The sequence below is a fragment of the Pistacia vera genome, unplaced genomic scaffold (assembly GCF_008641045.1).
Source record: "Pistacia vera cultivar Batoury unplaced genomic scaffold, PisVer_v2 Contig324, whole genome shotgun sequence".
NCBI classification, from domain to species: Eukaryota; Viridiplantae; Streptophyta; class Magnoliopsida; order Sapindales; family Anacardiaceae; genus Pistacia; species Pistacia vera.
Genome location: NW_022196140.1, coordinates 1 through 19,426, shown reverse-complemented (window position 1 = coordinate 19,426; position 19,426 = coordinate 1). Strand labels below are relative to the sequence as shown.

At 39.2% G+C, this 19,426-nt stretch overlaps 2 protein-coding genes across 2 annotated transcripts; one reads left to right on the top strand and one right to left on the bottom strand.

The window, feature by feature from the left end:
* Positions 1-756: 756 nt before the first annotated feature.
* On the top strand, positions 757-3,039 carry LOC116137415 (probable trehalose-phosphate phosphatase C). Its single transcript, XM_031423098.1, has 10 exons — positions 757-815; positions 903-989; positions 1,085-1,246; positions 1,379-1,519; positions 1,605-1,676; positions 1,770-1,895; positions 1,986-2,039; positions 2,146-2,247; positions 2,332-2,409; positions 2,497-3,039. Exons 2-10 carry the CDS (start codon positions 972-974, stop codon positions 2,818-2,820), a joined length of 1,077 nt encoding a protein of 358 aa, XP_031278958.1. The 5' UTR covers positions 757-815; positions 903-971; the 3' UTR covers positions 2,821-3,039.
* On the bottom strand, positions 2,851-10,255 carry LOC116137411 (the record flags this gene model as incomplete). The annotated part of the gene is made up of 9 exons (XM_031423095.1): positions 2,851-3,369; positions 3,920-4,515; positions 4,979-7,404; positions 8,210-8,392; positions 8,502-8,604; positions 8,688-8,870; positions 8,967-9,059; positions 9,864-10,052; positions 10,160-10,255. Coding segments are annotated over 9 exons (3,882 nt in total), but the record flags the coding sequence as incomplete, so codon positions are not given.
* Positions 10,256-19,426: the final 9,171 nt, after the last annotated feature.

The following is a 19,426-nucleotide window of genomic DNA, read 5'->3' as shown; positions in this document are numbered from 1 at the left end:
TAAGCGATATACTTAGTCACTTAAGCGATCATTGGCGATATATATTTTTCCTACTTTTCTCCTGAATTTTGACAAACTAAAATTACCAACACGTATTAATTCCATACTTTCTCCTCAATTTGGCAACCTAATTTCAAACTAAAATCACAACAAATATTTAGGCCATGTAACAAGAAATATAAAATTTATAACATCAATAATTGAAAATAATAACTCATCAACGATTGGCCTTGGCAACTCACTGAATTTCATCCTTTTTCGAACCTAATTTTCTGGATGTGCATGTGATTGCTTTTGGCAACTGCTTCTCTTGTGGCCAGGTTGCTTGCAAATTGAGCACTTATTCATCTTCCGCGAAACCTCAATAGCTGATGGAATACGCTTAACTCTTTTTCTCCCCTTTGCTGTCTTCTTGAATGACGGGTGGATGATAATGTTAGCCACCTCTGGTGGCACTACCCACTCCTCTATANTTAATTTAGACTAAAAAGTTCCCACTGTAATTAATAATGTTCATGATATTGTACACTTACACGTGGAATTTTGGTTTCATTTTTATGTATGCGTGTTAGGTTAAACCACCGACCTTTGAATGTCCTTGTTTGACAAAATTAATTTCTTAATTCTGCTTATTTCATTATCATTTTCAAAAACGTTTTTGTCTTTTTCTTCTGTTGAACAAAAAGCACTTTTTAGAAGCTGATTTTATTTTGACCAAGTAAATATTAATCAAGCCGAGTGGTTAAGACTTCCGACAGGTAAAAAATGAGAACCACATATTTCAACTCTTATTAGGCGCGTTAGATATTTTACATGTAAGGACTTTCTAAGGACTTTCTTTTGGGTCCTCTGTTTACTTCGTGCAACTTGCCAGTTGTCTTATTCGAATATTTCTATTGCAGGAATATCTATATATGTATGTTATTTTGAAGCTGTAGAAAAAGGCATCAGACTAAGTTAGTATATTCAGCATGATAAGTGAAATTCAGGTACCTTATTCTTATCTGCACAAGCGGAATGGATCTTTATTGATGGTCTTGAAATTCGTAATTTGCTTAAGTATCTGATCCTTTTACATTCTCAGATATTCAAGATCCTGCAAGCAATGGGGCTTCAAGGATCACATTCCAGTAAACGGAAACTGCAACCCATCTCAAAAGCAAAGAACGATGAGAATGGTAGTGCTCACTCCTTAGTCCCACCTGATTCTATCATCTCAGATATTGAATCTTATACACCATGGAAGGTAGGCTTTTCATTATCTAATACGTGTACATTTGTCATAATATTTTGCGTCAGATTTTGATTATACGAAAAGGTTTTGAGATTGAATGAAGTAAGTTAAACGTTAAAATTTGCATGCATGGACATGTTGCAGTTTGAACACCCTTCTGCGCTGGACTCATTTGAACGGATGATGAAAGCAGCAAAAGGGAAGAAGATTGCCGTGTTTTTAGATTACGACGGGACTCTCTCACCAATTGTTGATGACCCTGATAAAGCCTTCATGTCCGATGAGGTAACGTAATTAGAAATACAATTAATTAATCATCATCATATATACAAAACCTCTTAATCTGGTCATTTAACCATCTTAATTGCAGATGCGTGCGGCGGTGCGTGAAGTTGCAAAATATTTTCCTACAGCTATTGTGAGTGGTAGGAGCCGAGAGAAGGTACATATTAACTGAGTTAAATTCTACGTACTTTTAATATATTTTTTGCTGGGTACATGGTGAATCTGACTCTTCATCTTTTGGACTCTTTAGGTGAAGCAATTTGTACAGTTGAGTAATGTCTATTACGCTGGAAGCCATGGAATGGACATTAAGGCACCACCGAGGCCAGTTAAGTCCTCTGATGGCAAGTATCATACCATTAGCCCCGGCATTAAGGTCAGCTACTGCTCTAATTTTCGCTTTCTAGTTTCCTCCAATTATAATTATTTACCCCTCAAACTAATACAATGTTATTTAATCTGCTAGGGGAATGAAGTAGCGTTTCAGCCTGCTAAGAAATTTTTGCCTGCAATTCAAGAGGTAATTAAGCTAATCTTCTTCTTTCTTTCAATTAGCCATCCATCATGCAGTTTTTAGTGAATACAATTGTTGAATCTCATGTAATACTTTCATTGTCTGGTAACAGATAATCACAGAGTTGGAAGAAGAAACAAAGAAAATACAAGGCGCCAGCGTTGAAGACAATAGATTCTGTGTTTCTGTACACTTTCGACAGGTCCGAGATGAGGTAAAATTAATGAAGATTTTCCTGTTTGTGAATATCATTTAACAAGAAAATAAGCAATTAATCTCAGTTACATCTTACTTGCAGGATTACAGTATACTGCAGGAGAAGGTGAAATCTGTACTGAAAAACTATCCAGAATTTCACTTAAGCGAGGGGAAAAAGGTAAGAAAAATTAATCATTCAAACTAATGGATACAAATCTGTGCTATATAATTGTTTGTCTTCTAACCCACTACGTTTTTTGAAAAGGTTATGGAAATACGACCGTCGATAGAGTGGGACAAAGGTCACGCTCTGGAATATTTACTGGAAACTCTGGGCTTGAGCAATTCCAGCGATGTCCTACCACTTTACATTGGAGATGATCGAACAGATGAAGACGCTTTCAAGGTTATAAAGAGTAGAGGGCGAGGGTTTCCCATTATCGTATCTTCAACTCCAAAGGATACTAAAGCTTCATATTCACTAAAGGATCCTTCAGAAGTATTGACTTTCTTATTGCGTCTAGCAAGATGGAGGAAATCTTCTTCTTCAACTAGACAACATTCTCAAATTTGGGGTATAAATAGTTGAGTTCAGACCGAGTTTTATCATGGTCTGTATATTAGGATCAATGAATGGCCTGCCTATAAAATGGAGGCTTTAGCTGTTTTGTATATGCTTTGGTGTGTATTAAACGACTGTACAAGTCAGCGATTAGAATTACAGTCGCTTTTTTCTTTATAATGAAAAGTTGGTGGATTCTACGCACCATAAAAGTGAAAAATGAACTAAAATATAACTAATTCTTCATCTGAGTCAGTAAATAGTGAATTAATGAACCCTGTAGAGCGAAATGGAAACACGATAATCCTTTTGAATTTTCAACATCACAATCACTCTTATCTTATGTACTACAAATATGGCTTCTCCCTCCCACAAACATATTTGGCCGTTCACAAAGTGGCTATCGTCGAATTGCATGAAAGGAATGTACAAGTGGCTGGAGCAGAGATGAAGATTTTGCTAAAAGTGAGTAGTTAAGTTTACAGTGGCTCGGTATGGTTAGGCTTAGGCAGGTGGCGGCATAGTTGCTTGCTCCAATTGAATCTCTTGAGTTGATAATTTCTTCAGTCAGCCGATCTAGCAAAATCAAGCATTCCTGTTAAGATGACATATTTACATCATCACACTCATTTCGATAGGAAAGATGAAAAACTCAAGAAATAACTCAGCAAATCAAATGACTTATTCCAGGTCCTACTGGTTACACAACTGATCATCTAACAAACTACTTGAACTTGCCCAGTCACTTTAAGTCATAACCAATGGCAACTGGCAGACACCAGAGGGGCACATTCAGACAGAAGAAAATGGTAGAAACTAAAAAAATAGTTGTTAACTGTTGGGAGTCATTTCCAGAAAAATTTTGGGGGCCTGCTCATGCCTGAACTTAGTTCATTCTTATCTAGTTCGTTTATCCTATGACCAGCCCAATTCAGCTTGGCACAAGTGTCAAACAAGAAGATTATCTAGCTAAGATTGTACTGCAAAGACCCTTCATCTCAAAAAATCAATACAGAGCTAGCTAGACTGTATTTACAACCAGAACGTTGGTGGAAACTTCAATATTAATAGTGCTCCAAACCCATGAAATATCACATTCATATTGAGAGATGAGAAGAGCTATTACCTTTGAAGCTGAGAAAAGGAGAGCTGATCCAAAGAAGAAAGTCCAGAATGGTCATGGCTTTTGTGCTGCTCATCAACAACCCTTGATGAACCCTCAACAACATGTGCTGCTTCATCTGCACCTGAACGAACTGCTCCAAGAGAGCCAAACTCAAGCTGCTCGGCAAGAGAACCAACTTCCATGTTTTGATCATATGGATAGAGCTTAACTAGGGATGGTACAGCAGTTCCAGAGGTAGAAAGACCACTAGGATTTACAAATGGTAAGGAATTCATGCCAGATGCCACAGTTGCAGAGCCATGATTTATGGAGTTTGAGATAGTTGATGGAACACTGTGAGAATGGTATGACGGAAGACAATCATGCTCAAATGAATCCCATGACTTATCAGATCGGTTACTGCTTGCTGTAGCCCTATCCATTCTCCTGTTTGGCTTCTTAACTTGGTTACAACCCTGGCCACGAGCAGGAAGTTGTGGCTTTGAATTTGCATTCCAGCTTCCTTCCCTCTCACCAACATGATCCTTCCGATCACAGCGATGATACCTCTTGTGATTCCTGGTATTTGAAGATTTCCGGCCACGGAAAGACCTCTTCTGCAGAAAGAAAAACAGAAGATAATCCCAATAAGCTCCCCCATCGAACAGGCAACACAGGACTCTCCATTAATACCAAACCCAGGTCAGGGCTAATAAATGTATAACATAAACAGAACATCACAGATTCCTTTGTAAACAGGCATTCAGAAGCTAAGCAGGTTACTCACAGAAACAAATACAAAATAAATAAATAAATAAATAAAACATATTCAGATAGTTAAGTCTTCCATGCAATCCCCGGTTAGGTCCCCTCAAATCACACAACTATTAGAGCCTCATTTCTACCAACATTTCCAGAAAATTCAGTAGGAATTTAGCAAGACACTGCAAGGTACTTAACCTAAATACTACACCTAACTTTTAACTATTAATTCAAATCAGGCATTAAATATTCAGCATAAGATGAAGACCACACCATCAGAAAATATACAATAGTTAAATTTGAAACCCATCATCTTACATGAATGGGCAGATAAGTTCCAGTACTGCTACGACATCTGGGTATTTCATCCTGGTGCTCATAATCATCTATAGGCTGGTTAGGGGAAACCGGAGTGAAGCTAGGACTATAACCCATAAGCTGTGAGAGGAGGTTAATATTTGCAGCAGGAGGTATTCCAGTTTTATCCCATGTGAAATGTTCCCGCGCATACATTGGTGGCACCATACCGAGGGAAGGATGTAAAGGCCCATGCAGTTCAGCCTTCTGGCAAAACCACCCATATTGCAGGTTCTGCCAGTGGCTGACAAAATCACTTTTTAAAATGTCAGTCTCGTGATGTTCAGATGGCTCCAAAGAAGCAACATCCTTCATAGAATTATACGTTTTGTAAAGCTTTGACTGATCATGGCTTTCAGTTGAATCTAAGCTGTGATCTGATTGATGTTCTGGACAATTATCAAACTCTTCATCCCCATCATAATGGTTCGTTGATGCACTAGAGATTCCTGTCTCAGTTGAGAGATTATACATTGGAAGCATAGTTGGCAATCGAATTCCTGTGACTCCTGTCCACATTGGAAAAAGTGTAAATGGTAATACCCCTTGGTTTTTGCCATCATTATGCTCTGATTGAGAACCTACAAATACTGAAGCAACCGGAAGGTCTGAATTTGATCCATTCACTAATGCCGGTTCATAACGAGGTACTTGATGGGTCTGAACATGTGAAGAAAAAACAGATCCAGAAACTGAGCTTTCCACAACATCAGTGCATGCTGTTGGAAGTGGGATCTGCTCTCTTGTGGCCTCATCTGACTCAGAAGAAACAGGATCAACTGATTCACCCTCATTATGCCCTCCATTCCTAGCCAACTCCTCCTTAGTAGAAGGGTCTGTAGAAAAAACTGATTTCCTGCCATGCTTATCCCGTGTTGACTTGTAAGGTCTAGAAGGAGATCCATCCCAGAACTTCTCTGAAGATGGTTTGATTCTCGAGGGAATAGGTTGGGAAGATACAAATCTTGAACTGGCACCAGACTTAACATCAGTTTCCCAAATCCTTTCGCAAGGGAAACTGCCAACATATATTTCCCCAATCAAACCTCCACTATCTGTAACTTCAGATGAACTACACCCCAAAGAAAATTGTTGCCTATCCTCCAGCTGTCGAGCTTGTAAATTTCTATTACCGTGGTCATAATCTCTTAGAGAATCAACGTTCTGCTCATGCTGGAAACCAAGATCACTGTCTTCTTGATTCAACTCCTTTGATATCAAATTACTGTCAACTAGTTTAGTAAATTCTTCTCTATTTGATGTCATTCCTATACCTTGATGATATTGAGATACTGGCAAGGGAAATAAACCTTGAGAATAATGCATCTTGGAAATCCAAGGGGACCTAATAACAGGAATATTTGTGGGAACGGTCGCAACCAGATTCTTTTTAGCATATCCCAGTGAAGATACTACAGTAGGTGATATGGGAACTTGCATCTGAACCTGTCCATTGATATTAAACCTGGATGCCATCATGTTCACAAAATCTTGCTCTTCCTGATACATCTGCATTGTCTCAGCAACAGGGTGGCTGTGTTTTCCCATGTAACCCATGCCAGAACCATCATAGCAACTATTTGAAGCACCATGCAAATCAACAGCAGAATCAATATGCTGATGGGACGAGTTCTGACTTGAAATTGGGTGATCTTCAGTTGGAAATTTTGCACTATGGTTGTCCAAACCTTCGGGACAAAAGTTCTGTCTCCTATTATCTGACTTTGTTGGAGCATTCCTTCCATTGCCTGATTCTAATACACTACCACTCCTTAATCTAAATAAAATGTCACTGGATCTATCTGTGAGTTCCGGACTAGAATATGTCCTCCCAAACTGATATCTGACACGTACTTCTTTCCTCAAGAAATCAGATCTAGAATTTCTACTCCTATCAACTTGTGTATTCTCATTTGAACTAACATTTTGCAAATCATGATGTTTCTGATGGGAAGATGCTGGATTAGTAGCATTGGTGCAAGTTTTCCGGTTCTCAGTATGAGAAACAGCAGATCCATTACCAGTGCTAGACATCCATGTCAGGGTATGTTTACCATGCTGGGAAGAATCACCAAGTTGTGTGAGAGAAAAACGACTCCCTGTCATCTCAGATGTATAACAGGTAGATTTTTCTGTCACTTCATCCCTGGTGCTACTTAAACCATACCTGAAACTATCAGGCCTATCAATCTTATTCAAGTTACCAGATTGCAGACCATGCATATCAACACTCAGAGCATCGGGGCGATGGCCTTTCCCATGCCTGTTCCATGTGTTCATGAAAAACTGGTTCAGTTCAGCAATTAGATTCTCTTTTGGACATTCAATTAACCTTGCCAGTCGTTGAGCCCCAAAACAAAAAGCACTACGAATCCTAAAGAAGTTACCTGAAGGGAAACTTAGAAATGGGTAGTTAGATACTCTATTGAAAACTACATGTTGATATCAATCAACTGCTTCTTAAAATATAAAGGCATAACTGAATTTGGTAAGATCCCGCATAGAGTCTGTAGGACCAGCATTCAAGCCAACCTAAGAGCAGTCTACTAGTCCTGGCTCAACACCAATCTGAAGGCTCTAGTTTAGGCCACTAGAACTTGCATGGGAAAAACCTGAATGGGACCATGTAATTGTGCCCAGAAGCTTACATGGACTGGTACAACTAACCTGTTCTTAAACAAATAGACCTTGTTATTCCATCCTATCTTGTCAAATCATTCCTCCTTTACTCTATTATTACACATTAATGAAATATATACCAACAAATGATTGAATGCATGTAATTCTATTACAAATAAACATGGTCATGATTGATTTCATAACAACTATACCAGTAATGCAGTCGGGAGCAGTTGACCGACCTGGACAATCTGTTGTTCTCCAACCCATCATAACAATCTATTGCATTACAACTGCCAGCTAACATTTAAATAAATTGCCAAAAGTATAAATCACTCATCAAAAATATCATATCAATTAGAACCACAGCCAAATCAGAAGAATCAGAAATTCAAAAGAAACAATGAAAAATTAGAAATGTATCCAGTTGGTTATTCTGAACATATTCATGCAAAATTTGCATATTAGAAAAATTATAATTAAAAAAAAAAGGGATCAACAACTTTGTCAACAAGAGTTTGCAACTCAAATAGAAAACTGTTGCAGCTTATGTATATAAATCATATTAAATACCTTTACTGACACTGCGCCCAAGATTGTTGTTAACACGCAATGGATCAATGATGTTAAAATGTTTCAAACTGAAGGGCTGCTCTGGATTTGCTTGGCCTTGAGACAAAACAGCATACTCAGATGTACATGCGAAAACCAATTTGCTAAGTGATAACTCTCCACCATCATTTCTTGGAGGATCCGCTATAGTACATTATATACAAAAATCAAAGTCAATTATCACCAAACACTTATTATGGCCATTGTTGAAGCAGGAGATGATATAAATATCATTATATGGGTCCACACATACCAGCCATGTTAGGGTGTGAACTAATTGGCACTGGGCCCTGCAGACTAAGACAAAAGTTATGCCAATCAAAATTACTGAAGAACTCTAGAAAACGATAAAGAACCTGCACATGAGATATAAAAGTATTAGATATAACCACAAACAAACAGACAGATACACAAAAATAATGAATACCACTACTTTCACCTCGAGAGGTCCAGCAAATGAATTATTGTAAACATGAAATATGTACAAAACCAAGGTCTCCAACGCATAAGTCGAAATAAGGCCATGATGAGATCCCAAGAGACGGCTCTCATAGTAACACCAAGCTTTAATCAATATAATGCTGCGCTTGAATAGATAACTATGGTTTATCAAGCTATCCACCTAGAAACAAGATAATATTTAGGTAGTCAAAACTGGTACTAATGAGACAAAAAGAGTATACTAAACAATTCACAAATAGCAATAAGAATAGCTCACCTCCTCAAAGAAGCAAAGTGTACATAAACCACCAAGCTGGTTAACAGAGATGTCTACTACAACATCTTCTACAAGGCACTTTATTATTTTCACCTACAAGTTGATGGAAAATAGGTGAGAGCAGAAAAAGAGAATACATAAAGGATGCTCATATGTACCTCAAAAATAAAGGAATAAAAATCGTTGCAGCATCATACAATCTAGAGACAAACAGACACATAAGCATATGTCCATTAATTAAACATATGCAAAAGATGAAAACCCAACAGTTAATTAATTAAATCAAGATTTACTGAAGAGAACACTCACATATCAATTTCATTTCTAAAAAAGGCAACTAATTGCATCAATTAGAAAGAATGAAGAAAGCTATTCAAGACGGAAGAAACCATAAGAACCAAGAAAAACTATGTTCAAATCATAAGTGGAACCAAATGAGTGATAAAAAGAATAGTTGGGGGTAAGTGTTTGACCTCAAACAGAAAAGACACTAATATATTCATAATGCTCTCGATCAGCAACTCCATTGAGAACACTCCTGCTCCCTCCCTCCAACTAGCACAGCAATTGGCAAGAGCATGAGATCCTGCATTAATTGCCTAATATACAGTATATTTTTCACTAGCTCTAGTCAAATTCTGTCTTAAACATTCCTTAAATCAGAACAGTGAAGTTAATCTCTTTCCAATCAAAACTTCTTTAGCAAGTGGCGGACACTATTAAACTCAACAAAGTATAAAAGAAAAAAAAAATGAACAGTGCTTCGGGACTGACTTATCCAGAGTGACAATTATAATTTCAAATAATAGCAAATACAAACTGCCCAAGTACATAAGACAGAGGTTCAACCAACAATGAGAAAATGAAGAAATATCAGGTGCACTAAACAGAGCATACCTCTGCATTTATGCACTGAACATCTTTCACACGGAACTCAGCATTCTCATTGTTCTCTTCACTCTTTAAAATTTCTTGTACTTTATTTTCCCAATTGTCCTTCAAATTTGGCTTGTTACTGAATGCTGTTAAATCAATGTCTCCATCAGGTAGATAAGTCTTTAGAGGTACTGATCCAAAGGTGAAAACCTGCATTAAGAGACAGAGTAAAAATCTCTAGAAAGCGAATATAAAATGAGGATGAAAAATTCTATTTGTTCTTCAAAACCAATCAGAAGGTAGATTATAGTTTTTACCTCACACGGAAAGCACTTCTTGATTAGGCATTTCACATATCTTGCCACAGCATTTCTTCGATCCTCAGAGGGTTGGTTTGGCTGTATGCAAGCAATAAGTTAAATTTTGTCTGACTAAGGCAATCTTGGGATGGCCTGGGGTTAAAATAAAAAGATTAAAACGTATAAGGAAAAAATAATAATCCAACATCTGCCTTTAAATTTTTTCCTTCGGCGATAACAGTCCACATTCCTACAAATTTTCAAACCCAAATTCAATCCTAAAGCTTGTTCCTTTCTTAAAACAATGGCTGACATTCACAATGACGAAGAAAATCCAACGCCTCTTCGAATTGTAGAGTCTGGCGACGCAAGTAGTTCAATGGCTGCTCCGTGGATGTTCCGATCAGTGAAGGTGTTCCAGCAATGGAGATGACGGCGACACAACAAGAGAGAGAACATGAGCAAAACGGTTCTGGGGAGGAAGAGGAGGCCGGCCAGAATTCAGGCGAGGAAGAGGAGTCCCGCGAGAGTTCAGACGAGGAGGAGGAGGCCGCGGAGGAGGAGGAGGCCGTCGAAGAAAAGGTCTCGGTACTATCGCTTAAGCGATGTAGGATCGCTTAAGCGATAATGTCCAAAGCATACTGAACATCTGATAAGAACTAAGATTGCTTAAGCGATCCTTTGTATTGCTTAAGAGATTGATGGCTTTTACTCTTGGTCGCTTAAGCAATTTAGGATCGCTTAAGAGTAAAAGCAATGAATCGCTTAAGCGATCTTAGATCTGGCAAATGTTGATTCTGCCTCGTAGAAGATCTCTTAAGCGATCTGTAATCGCTTAAAAGTAAAAGAGTTGAATCGCTTAAGCGATACTATCACTTAAGCGATCTTGGAACTGGCAGATGTTGATTCGGCCTCGTAGATCTCTTAAGCGATCTGTAATCGCTTAAGCGACACAGAGTAAAAGGATTAATCACTTTTACTCTTGGTCGCTTAAGCGATTACAGATCGCTTAAGAGTAAAAGAGTTGAATCGCTTAAGCGATACAATCGCTTAAGCGATCTTAGACTGGCAGATGATTTTGTCTCATAGAAGATCTCTTAAGCGATCTGTAATCGCTTAAGCAACCTAGAGTAAAAGCGATTCATCCCTTTTACTGTGGCTCGCTTAAGCGATTATAGATCGCTTAACAGTAAAAGCGATGAATCGCTTAAGCGATACAAACGCGATCTAAGATCTGGGCAGATGTTGATTCTGCCTCGTGCAAGATCGCTTAAACTTTAGAAAGTATGGGTTGGAGTGTGTAAGCAATACGGTATCGTACTTCCCTGTGCGGGTGACAGTGAGGTCAAGTTGGGATGTTTTAACAAGAATAATGGGGATTTTACAGACACTGAGGAATGGTGAAAGGAGATCCAAAGATACTTGTTTCATTCAATTTTGGGATATGGACACAAAATGGAAAAAGACATTCTGGGGGTCGGGAGTGCATTATATGTTGCTGCACTCAATAAAAAGCAAAAAAAAGTACGAAATGTGGTTCGTGGTGGATGGAAAGCCACTACGTTTCGGGATGATGGAATATGCGTTGGTGACTGGCTTAAGATGTGGGGAATTGCCAGGTGAGGTTGAGGCAAAAGGAATAAAGGACAGTCCGGCAGCCAAAAGGTTGGCTAACAAGGTTTTGGCGGGGAACACGTCTATTAAGGCACAGGAATTAGAGGAAAGGTTAATAAATGATGAGTTTAACGATTCAGAGACGTTTTGTTCTTACATTCAATCCTAATGGTTGGTGACTCAATAAAAGCCATTGATATTGATTGGTGATGTTTGTAAGCAACTTTAATTTCTTTAATGCTTATCCGTGGGGACAACTATCATTTAAGCGAACTATGGAGTCCCTGCAAGCAAAAGAGCTGGCGTCAAAGCACTCTCAATGGATGATGAAGGGTAGAAAGGTCACGTACAATTTGTTTGGCTTCCCGTGGGCAATGCAGGTAAATATTAATAGCTTTTTGCTATATTTTTTTTTAATATATGTGTTTGAATTATGATATGGACTATTTTTTTACAATGTAGGCTTGGATGTATGAGGTCATCCCTGTCTTGGCTAAGGCAGGGGGGAGGATTAGGTCTTCTTCGGTTGTGCAACAAACATTTCCTAGGATGTTGCGGTGGCAGGACCAGAAGTGTACCCATTGGGATTATGAGCAAATAGAGATTGAAATTCAATCAGCTCAGGTAAGATTAAAGGATTAAGCTTTTGAATATGCACTTGCTTTAAAATGTCGCTTAAATCTAATTGATTTTGTTTCTTATTAAAGGGGGTTGTCCGTCCCTTCCTCACCGCTATTGGGGGTGAAGCACAACATGACTATGTCACATCTTTCCGAGCACTGGAGGCTGAAATGGATGAAGGGATAGATCGCCTGACGTGGGAGCTACAAGGGGTCACAAATGTGAGGGCAGTTACAGGGCCACTGCTTGAGAATGTGGTTGATGCCGAGGAGGATGAAGTAGGAATCGACGGAAGGGAGGAGGAGGGGAGGGAGGAACAGGTTCGTATGCCTCAGCAAACCGATACAACAAGTACCGCTTTGCCGAGGCATGCGGGTCGGGAGAGTGAGGTGGTTGACCTCATAAATAGTTTGTTTGATAGTTTTACAACAGCTGTTTATGGCAGGTTTGATAGGATGGAAGAACAGTTGAAAAGGGTGGAAGAGAAAGTGGATAAGGTGGGAGAGAAAGTTGTTAGGGTGAAGGAGGAATTTGGTGGAGTATTGAAGGCGGTTGAAGTGCAACCTGGGTTGAGAAGAGAGAGCCGAAAGAGCAGGTTTGTGAAATCGCCTTGCATCATACTAACACGTGGAATTAAGAGGAAAACAAAGAAACAAAGTGATGAATAAACCAAAACTGAGGAGGTTAAGGAGGTTGCTGGAGGCAGTGGGGCAGTTATAATGGAGGAGGTTGAGGCGGGAGGCGAAGAAGCGGGGATGTAGAAATGGAGGAAGTGGGAGGAAGCGGGCAAGCAAAAATGGAGTCCACCGTCGATTTGTATAGGCCAATAGAGGAGGAAAAGAAAAAACCCTTCTATGCCTATTACAATGAATCCGGAAGTGATGCCCTTGTAAAGTGTAAGACCGAGGATTATTCTCGGGAATGGTTTGGAGAGATTTTGACGATGGGCAAGTGGCTTCATGACTCGGTCAGTTATTTTCGCTTAATTTTCCTTATTTTTGCTTATCTTTTCCATGAGGTATTGTATACTTATCATGTTGTTTTTATTTGATGCAGCACATAGATGACGTATTGGCACTGATGAGGCTGCGACAAACTAGCAATGGTGATCTACTGTATCCCGATTGTGCCATCACTGATGTGGCCTTTGGCCAAACACTGGTATCGACATATCGCAATTTATTAAAAAAGGCCATTAGTGCATCTGTAGCAAAAGGAGCCAAACGAAAACGATTGGGCACAGAAGACTTGGACTGCGTCCCTAATGATTTTAGGTTTGATGACAGGATATACAGTATGTAATGGGGGACAGGCCCAAATATGGCCACAGTTGGGCAAAGGTTAAGAGTGTCTACTACATCATCCTGGTCAAGGAAATGCACTGGATAGCAATTGTCGCGCTCTTAAAGGAGAGGTTGCTGAAGATCCTTGACTGCAACCCAACAATTTGTCGAGACAGGCAATTGGAGGCCGAGTTGGAGCCACTGTCCATGTTGTTCCCGCGGTTGTTACACGACAGTGGGATGTTTGACCACCTCGGTGATGAAGCATTGACAGGAAAGTGGCCACTCAAGCGCGTTCCCGTCCCAACAAATGAATCAAGGTAAATTTTGATATAAAACTAACTTACATAATACAATTGTGAAATAAGTTGATTCTAATGCTAATGTGCTCTTCCTATTGCAGTGCTGATTGTGGGGCATATGCCCTGAAATTTATTCAGTTCGACATGACCAACACCTCGATGGACGGATTGAATGACGAAACAATGACCATCTTTCGAGAGCACTGGGCTATTGAGTGTTTCCATGGGGAAATGGATCCGTTTTGAGTTACCACAACCCAATCAAAAGGTTTGGAACTTGGACTTTGAATTTTGTAGTTTATGTGATGTTCATGTTTATACTTGGGTTGTGGTGCTGATGCTGCAGGTTTAGGGTTATACAGAGCTTTACCGAAATAGACGGACTTAGTGAACTTTTCAATCTTGCACTCCATAACTTGGGTTCGTGACGAGAGAAAATTTTGTAGGTTGCTGGCAAACAATGAGAGGGAACTTCTGAAACTGGCTTGGGCTGTCAGAGTAGACTGCCCGCAAGGCATCTGCAATCAAGGCTAGTGGCCAGGAGGAGGCATCTGCAATCAAGGCTGCTGGCAAGGCATGGTACCAAACAATGATCTCAGACAGTGATTAAATCGAATTTGAAAGCTTCTCAAAGTGGCGGCATCTGCACGCAATGCTGCTGGCAAGGGATGGTACCAAACAATGATCTCTGACAGTGATTATACCGAACTTGAAAGCTTCTCAAAGTGGCTGAGTATTTATTCTGTTTTGGCACTATTATGAATGATTTTAAGTTTAAACTTTCAATTCATTGATGCCTCTTACATTTTGATTTGTGATGGATTAGATTGATATAAATGACTTCATTTTGCTGCTCATTCTTTTCGGATTTGGGAGGAAAATGATTTTGCCTCGGAATGTATCACAATCTCTATAAAGACAGATCATTACATAATTCAGGAGAAATGAAGGATTCTTCTCTTTTTCTCATGATCGATTAAGCGATATATGAGCGACCACATATATCTCTTAAGCAACCAACATTTTTCCCCAAATGATCGCTTAAGAGATCTTAACTGGCTTAAGCGACCAAGTTTGAAAAAGAAGAATCGCTTAAGAGATACAATGGATAGCTTAAGCGATTCTTCATCTGGGCAGATGCGTCGGAAGTGATCGCTTAAGTGATCGAAGATCGATTAAACAACCATGATTAAAAGCGATTCATCGCTTAAGCAATCCAAGATCGATTAAGCGACCAAGAGTTAAAGCGATTTATCGCTTAATCGCTTAAGCGATCATAGATCTTGGCAGATTTGATTCTGCCCAGTATGAGATCGCTTAAGTGACCAAGAGTAAAAGCAATCCTAGATATGGGCAGATTTGATTCCGCCTCAGAAGAGATCCCTTAAATCGCTTAAGCGACCAAGAGTAAAAGGGATTCATCTCTTAAGTGATCCCAGAGGATCGCTTAAGAGATCCTAGATCTGGGCAGATTTGATTCTGCCTCAGAAGAGATCACTTAAGCGATCTTAAATCGCGTAAGCAACCAAGAGTCACCGGGATGTGTGACAACGGCCTACAAACGTCCCGTCGGTGGTAATTCACCGATGTGGCTTTTTTCCACTAAATCGATGCTAGATCTCGCCAGAAAAGGCCACATGTGGCCATCATGGACGGCCAAAGGAAAGGCCACAATGACGGCCACATCTGGCCTTAAAATACCAGATCCACGGCCAGATCTACCGTAGATCTGGTCTTTTTGGGCAACATCCGTGGTCGATGTGATCGGTGTGTGTCGTAACGCACTTTTCTGGCTGGATGCCGACGTCGATATGGCCTTTTTCGACGGTGATATTTCGGTAGGTGGGGGTGTATTTGTTAAATTTTAAAATTACTCCTGGGGGTATTTGATTATTAATAAACTTAAGGGGTCTAAAAGTAATTAAAAATATAAGCTAATATTTCTAAATAATTAAACAAACAAACATTTTTGAAATATGGATATGAATATTTAACCAAACGCACCCTTTATGTTATGAAGAATGAAGGATAAGATTTGTTTACTATTTATGATATCGCGTACACCGTAAAGGTATTTTATTGCTCGAAGTTTTAACATCTTTATGTTCCGAGAAAAGAAGAACCATATTTGTTCCGAGAACTTGCATGGTTACCTAGTTCTCTTGAACCCTATATATTTAATATAGACGGCCACATTCTACACCATATATGTTTGATATAGATGTAAAAGAACTAAATGTTTAATTAAAATATAATAACGGTCATATTCCACTGAACGAATCGTACACCTCAACCCTAAAGCCATTTTATTGAAGCCAGCTCTAACTCTGCAAAACCATCTGCACAAGCAAAAACCGTCTTCTTCTTTATCCATATCTCAACCCTAAAGTCATTTTATTGCTTGAACTCTTAACATCTTTTGTTTGACGATTCGATCAGTGAACCATAACCGTTATTAGATTTTTATTAAATATATAGTTCTTGTACATCTATATCAAACATATATGGTGTAGAATGTGGCCGTCTATATTAAATATATAGGGTTGAAGAGAATTAGGTAACCATGCAAGTTCTCGGAACAAATATGGTTCTTCTTTTCTCCGAACATAAAGATGTTAAAACTTTGAGCAATAAAATGCCTTTAGGGTGTACGATTTGTTCAGTGGAACATGACTGTTATTTTATTTTAATAAAACATATAATTCTTTTACATCTATATCAAACATATATGGTGTAGACTGTTTACGTCTATATCACACAATTGCCAATAACTAACAATTTTATGTACGGAGTTGTAACTGTGCAAAATCATTTGCACAAAAAATCTAGTTTTAAGGTTCATGATCGCTCAAGAGATCCTTGATACCATTTAAGCGATTCCTCTCTGTTTCGCTAGGTCGATTAAGTGATCGTATATCATTTACGCGATCATGTGATGGGCAGATTAAAAATCTGTTCTAAGGTGCATGATCGCTTAAGCGAATCCGCTCTTTTTCGCTTGGTCGATTAAGCGATCATGTGATGGGCAGATTCAAAATCTGTTTTAAGGTGCATGATCTCTTAAGCGATCCATCATGATCGCTTAAGCGATTTCTCTTTTTTCAGCTTGGTCGATTAAGCGATCCTATATCGCTTAATCGATCATGTGATGGGCAGATTCAAATCTGTTTAAGGTGCATGATCACTTAAGCGATCCATGATATCACTAAAGCGATTACTGTCTTTTTCACCTGGTCAATTAAACGATCCTACATCGCTTAATCGATCATGTGATGGGCAGATTCAAATCTGTTTTAAGGTGCATGATCGCTTAAGCGATCCGTGATATCGCTAAAGCGATTCCTGTCTTTTTCGCCTAGTCGATTAGGCGATATTGGATCGCTTAAGCGATCATGTGATGGGCAGATTCAATCAGCCCAGGTGCATGATCGCTTAAGCGATCCGTTTTATCACTAAAGCGATTCCTCCCTTTTTCGCTTGGTCGCTTAAGCGATCATGTAATGGGCAAAATAGTCTGTTTTAAGGTGCATGATCACTTAATCGATGAGTCATATCGCTTAAGCGATCCTGTATGAACAACCCTTTGTCGCTTAAGCGAGCATGGGCAATACATACTTTTCCATCTTTTCTCCTGAATTTTGACAAACTAAAATTACCAACACATATTAATTCCATACTTTCTCTTGATAACCTAATTCCGAACTAAAATCACCAACAAATATTTAATTATCTAGCAAATATTAGTATTTTTTTTAATAAATTTTAAACCCATTAACTGAATTAACTTCATTAATATCGCCTGAAAAAGTTTCAAAAGTAACAAAAACACCCCCACCCACCAAAGTTCCCAGATTTTGGCACCACCGACGGCTACAAACGACCGAAAATAACCGGTAATTCACAGATGTGACATTTTTCGACTAGATCCACTGTGGATCTGGCTAGAAAAGGCCACATCGGGCCGTCATCGACTTTCAAAAGAAATGGCTAACGTTTACGGCCAGATGTCGCCTTTTCTGTCCGTCGACGGTCAGATCTGGCCTTTTTCGGTCACATCCGTAGTCGATATGGCCGGAAAAGGCCATATCGACGCACTATCAGCCTAATCCGACCGCAATGCGTCGTAACGCCCTTTCCCAGTAGGATTCCAGCGGTGGTGGTCAGAATCTCGGAAGTTGGGTAGGTGGGGGTGTAATTGTCAAATTTTCAAATCTTTCGTTGGTCGATTAAGCGATCGTAATAAAAGGAACTTCGTTTACACAGGGTCGCTTAAGCGATCGTAGATATCGCTTAAGCGATTCTTTTCTTTTTCACTTGGTCAATTAAGCGATCATGTGATTGGTAGATGATTCTGCCTAGGTGCATGATCGCTTAAGCGATCCTCGATATCGCTTAAGCGATTCAGCTCTTTTTGTCTTGGTCGATTAAGCAATCGTGAATCGCTTAAGCAATCCTATATATCGCTTAAGCGATTCTTCTCTTTTTGTCTTGGTCGATTAGGCGATCATGGATCACTTAAGTGATCGTGCACGTGGGCAGAATCATCTGCCCAGGTACACGATCGCTTAAGCGATCCGTGATATCGATTAAGCGATCCTGTTTGAAAAATCATTTGTTGCTTAAGCGATATACTTAGTCGCTTAAGCGATCATTGGCAATATATACTTTTCCTGCTTTTCTCCTGAATTTTGACAAACTAAAATTACCAACACGTATTAATTCCATACTTTCTCCTCAATTTGACAACCTAATTCAAGTGTATTGCTTAAGCGATCATGGGCAATATATACTTTTCCTGCTTTTCTCCTGAATTTTGACAAACTAAAATTACCAACACGTATTAATTCCATACTTTCTCCTCAATTTGACAACCTAATTCCAAACTAAAATCAACAACAATTATTTAGGCCATGTAACAAGAAATATAAAGAGTGATTTATTAAAGGTAACAATAAAATTTATAACATCAATAATTGAAAAGAATAACTCATCAACGGTTGGCCTTGGCAACTCCTTGAATTTCATCCTTCTTCGAACCTAATTTGTTGGATCTGCATGTGATTGCTTTTGGCAACTGCTTCTCTTGTGGCCAGGTTGCTTGCAAATTGAGCATTTATTCATCTTCCTGGGAACCTCAACGGCTGATGGAATATATTTAACTCTTTTTCTCCCCTTTGCTGTCTTCTTGAATGGTAGGTGGATGATAATGTTAGCCACCTCTGGCGGCACTACACACTGCTCTTCTAGAGGCACCAGATATATCGTTTCTGAATAAGCTAGCATGTAGTGATCTGTCATATAGAGAGGGGAGCAAAGTTCCATGTAAATTCTTGAACCAAAATCCAGCTTCCGTTGGTGTTTCAGTGCTGCTAGTGCATGAGGACAAGGTAAACGTTGAATGTCAAACACTTTACAGCTGCAAGTTTTTCTAACAAGGTTAACTAGAGCATCTGGACCATAGCCAC

Coding starts and splice junctions, on each gene's coding strand:
- LOC116137415 (XM_031423098.1), top strand. Junction 1,677..1,769: donor GTGGTAGGAGCCGAGAGAAG/GTACATATTAAC, acceptor TGGACTCTTTAG/GTGAAGCAATTTGTACAGTT. Junction 2,248..2,331: donor TTCGACAGGTCCGAGATGAG/GTAAAATTAATG, acceptor TCTTACTTGCAG/GATTACAGTATACTGCAGGA.